Below are 5,110 nucleotides of genomic sequence, written 5' to 3'. Positions count from 1 at the left end.
TTAAACTACTTCACACATAAATGATTAGAACTGCATAAGCGCCAAAACAAAAAAATTAATTTTAAATTTTTTGCGTTTGACGCTCACTGAACTTCACTTATCTTTATACAGTTTGAGTGAGACTGTTCCTTTTCGTTATACTATACTTATGTACAGTACAAATAAAAAATATTGTGTTTGGCACTTGCATTATGAATTATTTAAGTAAACTGATGTTACTACAATAAAAACTTTCTACAAATGATAAAAAAATAATATTTTATAATGTGTTCATTTCTTTTTAACATTATCTTATATATGTAAATTAATTTTTAGAAAACATATTGATAAGCGGTTTGATAAGTACCATACGGTACTTATACGGTTACTTAAGAAACGATTAGTCATACGACAACATGTTGAATCACCATCACTAAACCAAATCAGTCAAAAAAAAGTTTGTGCTTGGAAAAATATTTCTGCTTGACAGCAATTGGAATTAAATAAATTAATTAATAACAAATAAATAAACAAGAAGTAACTTTTGAAAGCTTGTGTGTTACAGCAAAAAATCCAAGTGAGTATCGAGTTTATATTTATATAAATTGCAAGTCAAATTCCATTAGTGTTGTGACAAATTCCAATTTGTAGCAGAAGAAAAAAAATAAATGTGTCAAGATAAAGGAATGTGAAGAAACTTTAAAAAGTTATGAATTAAATAGTTATATATGAAAATTTTACTTATCAATTAATATATTTAATTGTGTTTATAGACTGATTTTGAAAATGGCCCAAGGTTCCACCTTGGCTACAGCCAACAAGGTTTTCATACAGCGCGACTACAGCGAAGGCACATCTGTCAAATTCCACACACGACTGCCCAGCGAGCTGGAAGGCTTGGTAAATATTTTGTGATATATTATTTATTCAATGCAGTATCCTGCTGTTTAGTTCAAGGATGCTACTATACAAATTACTCACATTTTATTTTTATAGATTGAACGTCAAGTATTTGAATCAACCATCAACAGACTTAATGAATTTTTTGCCGAAGCGGAGCAAGGCTCATGCAGTACATATTGTGAGGGATGCATTGGGTGTATTACGGCTTATTTAATCTATATGTGTGCTGAGACGCATTATGAAAAAGTAAGTGCAGGAAACTCATTTGGTGTATATACATACGAGTTCATGTAATTATATATATATAAAGATTATAGTCTCTTACTTTAATACAAACTTAAAGATTTGATTGTCACAACTTAATATATTTATTATATAAGTTAGATTATTGATAGAATCGTAACAAAATTGTGATATAATTGGGTAGAGTAATGACATACTCATATATTTATAAGGATTATAGTGTCTTACATTAATTATTAGAAACTTTAAGATTTGCTTATATCAACATAATATATTATATATACCATATGTATATAGAATTGTAACAAGGTTGTGATATAATTGGGTAGGGTACTGACATATTTGTCCATTAAAAGATAAAAACTTTTTCTTATCGTAATATATGATAATTATTCAACAAATATTGAGAAGGTATAAAGATCATCTTACACATGAAACAGTATTAACTTGAATACATCATCATTTAAATATTTTGATATTTGAAATAGTTCAAATAACCATTAACGAACTTACTATCAAATAAGATTTTTTTAACGAATAGAACCCATTGAAGTCGAAAAAGGGAGTAGCACAACTAACTCCAAAAACTACACTGCTCTTAAGAAAAGAATCATTATTCTCTGCAAATCTGTATATTGTACTGTCGTGTTGTTGAAGCCATTGAGACACTTAAAATTCATCATCTGTCTTTTCAAAGTGTCTTTAAAGAAACACACTATTTTAATAGCATTAAGAAATCCGCATATGAAATAAGATTATGCCATTAATTCAATATTACTCTTACTATCCGCATCTCAAAAAGTCATTGAGTACCGGTATAAACATATATCAGTTGTGGGTTTATAAAAACAAAATTAGAAATGCACTAAAAAGATTAAAATAAGTAACTTTAATTGATTATCAATAAACATTCAAAAGTTAGCCATATCAATAGACAGTTTGCAAAACAGACAATAACGTGTGTGGCTCAATGAATGAAAATAGAGATAAATTGTGATATGAACTTCTATATCTAATCATATTATTAAAATTTAATTTTAAATTCAATAATAATATGTTGCAAGCATTTCAAAAAAGAAATGTTTACACAAAGATCAGCCTAGGAATGCTAAAATATACTTTTAGTATATACATATATGTTGATAACTTCTATATTAAACTTAAAATATAGAAGAATGCATTGCTTCCATTCGTTATCAAAATTTTAATACAGATAGATAGAAAACATATATTAATAAATAAGCTTCATCATTATAATTTGCATCGTAACAATCACACTTTTTTAAAAGAAAAACTGAGACTTAACTATTACAAGAACATCTGTGTCACATTGAAGAGTCATTTGACAACATCGACGCAAAGAATACATTAATACTATCGTCAGATTTCTGCAGTAAGCGATAGTGCTTCTACGTATACATTATAGACTCATTTAACAACATCAACACCCAAAAAACACATAAATTCTATAAACAGATTTATTTAAGAATCGATAGTAGTTAAAGATCTACATTAAAGAGTAATTTGTCAATATCTGCGCAAGAAAAACATAAATCCTATCATCGAAGTTTTCCGAAAACCGGTAGTATTTCAAGTCGTTATAGTCAATAAAACCACCTCTCTGAATTCTCTACCCAAACATCACACTAACCCATCTATACATCTTGGAATCCATTCATCTGTCATTTTCTGCAGGTTACCAATAAAACAACAACAATCTGAGATTTGTTACGACTTGTCTCTGTTAGATTTTTGCTTTTATATTCCAATTGTCAATCTTCTATGAATTTTCCATAGAGGATTGAGAAGATATAAAACTTAAAAAAAAATAAATAAATTTGTTGATGACATAGCATGAGAAACTGTTGAATATACAACTAAAATCTAAACGTAAAATTAGTCATATAATACGCTATTTATGTATTTTCTTAGGGTCATGTTATACAGACAGTCATGGTCTTGTTATTTGCAAATCAAAAAATTAATATATGGAGAATGAGTATGAGAGATAAAGTAAAATTTCCAATAAATATTGTTAGAGCGGACGAAATTCTTAGTGAAAGCACGCTAAGTGCTCTACTAACCTGCCCTGTGAAGGAATACCTTAACTGGTCGTAGTGCAGGAATTTCCAGGATTTTGAGCTGAGAATGTGGGGACTTTTTAGTCCGTAGGCATGTATGACTCAATTGAGTTGTGCATGACGGTACGGGCCATTTGTATCTTTAGAGAAGATTTTTCCTCCAGATTCGATACCAAAAAAAAATAAAAACGACTAAGGTGGTTTCTGCAGAGTCTCACCCATCTCACTGACTAATTTGTTTCTTCCTCATAGGCATCGTGATTATTTAATGACTGATGTTTATATTACAAGCCTTTTGACCAAAACTAAAAAAACGAAAAATTGTCATGGCAAGTCGTCGTATGACTGTTTGTGTTACTGTTTGTCGATAAGCATTGCTTTAACTAGTGCGTATCACAACTTTGCTGGTGCACACATATTGATAGCAATTTTTTATATGCATACTAATATCAGGGAACTGCAATGAGTGCTCAACATTCAAATCATTGAATGTGTTTTAAGTTTACTCTCTTTGTCGTATATTCTACTTCATCTGATCCATACATACAGCTGACAGTCGATCCAAAAATCATGTTAAAATTATGACTCGTTGGAGTTCTCTCACTCATATAAAGTATATCAGAACAGGTAGTTATACAAAGTCAAATAGCAAATGGCATTACAACAAGCAAAAAAAGCACAAATTGATATTAACGAATATTTAAAATATTAATATAATTCTTCATATACAATCTTTACAGACACTTCGTAAAATTTCCAAATTCATCGCTTCCCAAAATGAACGCATTTACAATCCTAAAGGTCTACAAATTATCGATCCCACCTATCGTGGCTTGCGTGTCATAGAAATATCGATATTGGATAGACCAGGAAGGACGTGACTCCCACTATCACACTCTACTGAAGAATTTTTCATGTAATATTTTTGCGCATAAAAAGCTTACGAAGCAGCAGGATTCGTTCGTAGTCACCAAATTAATGCATCAGCAGCCAAACTTCAAAAGGAAAATTTGTCATTAAAAACTGATATGTTTTATTATAATTTTGTTACATATATAATAATTTAATTAATAATTTTTTTCATTTCGGTTGTTTATTAATATATAATGTTTTATATTAGCATATTTTTAATACGAGAAGAGAGCAGTGTTTCATATTTAGGTTTAAGCTCTAAAAGCTATAGGGACGCAAACAAATTTACAATAATTTTATTAATTTATTGTATTTATACACACACATATATATATATATATATATATTAGTAGTATTTCTAATAATTTTTTCTTAATTGCATTTGTTTTTTGTATGATTTTTACATAGTTTGTGTTAAATAAAAAATTTATATAAAGGTTTTTTTTAAACAATTATTTTGCATATTTGTATGTAGTCATGATTCAGTCTTCATAAATAAAAACCATCAAGTATAAAGTAAAATAAAAATACTTAAAAATATATTTATACAACTTTACGAGTAATTTCGATACATACTTAATTATAAGTTGGTGTGCTTTACATATAGTCTATATAAAAAATAGAAAATTATATAATTAAACTAATTGATATGATGACACACCTTTATAAACAATATTAATAAATCAAATTAATAATAGTAAAATTTTTTAAAAATGTTCTTAAAACACATATATACTATATATCCATTAATATCAAGAGAAATTGTTAATAAGAAATACTTTGTAAAAGTAGTTAACAAAATTGAAAAGGTTAAAGTTAATAAAAATATGTATTAAAAAATTATGTAAAATCTATAATCTACATTGATTGTATTAAATAAGTATTTGATTTTGAGGAGATTTTTCTAATTATATATGTACTAGTACTTTTTTAATTTAATGTTTGAATTTTATGTATACAATATATGAAATTATTAAGTTCGATTAAATATT

The 5,110-nt window shown here is 27.7% G+C and overlaps 1 protein-coding gene across 1 annotated transcript; it reads left to right on the top strand.

Moving 5' to 3' along the window:
* The first annotated feature begins 287 nt into the window (after positions 1 to 287).
* On the top strand, positions 288 to 4,453 carry LOC119685442 (golgin subfamily A member 7B-like). Its single transcript, XM_038099717.1, has 4 exons — positions 288 to 556; positions 753 to 879; positions 976 to 1,128; positions 3,947 to 4,453. Exons 2-4 carry the CDS (start codon positions 766 to 768, stop codon positions 4,085 to 4,087), a joined length of 408 nt encoding a protein of 135 aa, XP_037955645.1. The 5' UTR covers positions 288 to 556; positions 753 to 765; the 3' UTR covers positions 4,088 to 4,453.
* Positions 4,454 to 5,110: the final 657 nt, after the last annotated feature.

The sequence above is a fragment of the Teleopsis dalmanni genome, chromosome 2, assembly GCF_002237135.1.
Source record: "Teleopsis dalmanni isolate 2A chromosome 2, ASM223713v2, whole genome shotgun sequence".
In the NCBI taxonomy this organism is placed as follows: Eukaryota; Metazoa; Arthropoda; class Insecta; order Diptera; family Diopsidae; genus Teleopsis; species Teleopsis dalmanni.
This window is presented reverse-complemented; position numbering and strand designations above follow the sequence as displayed.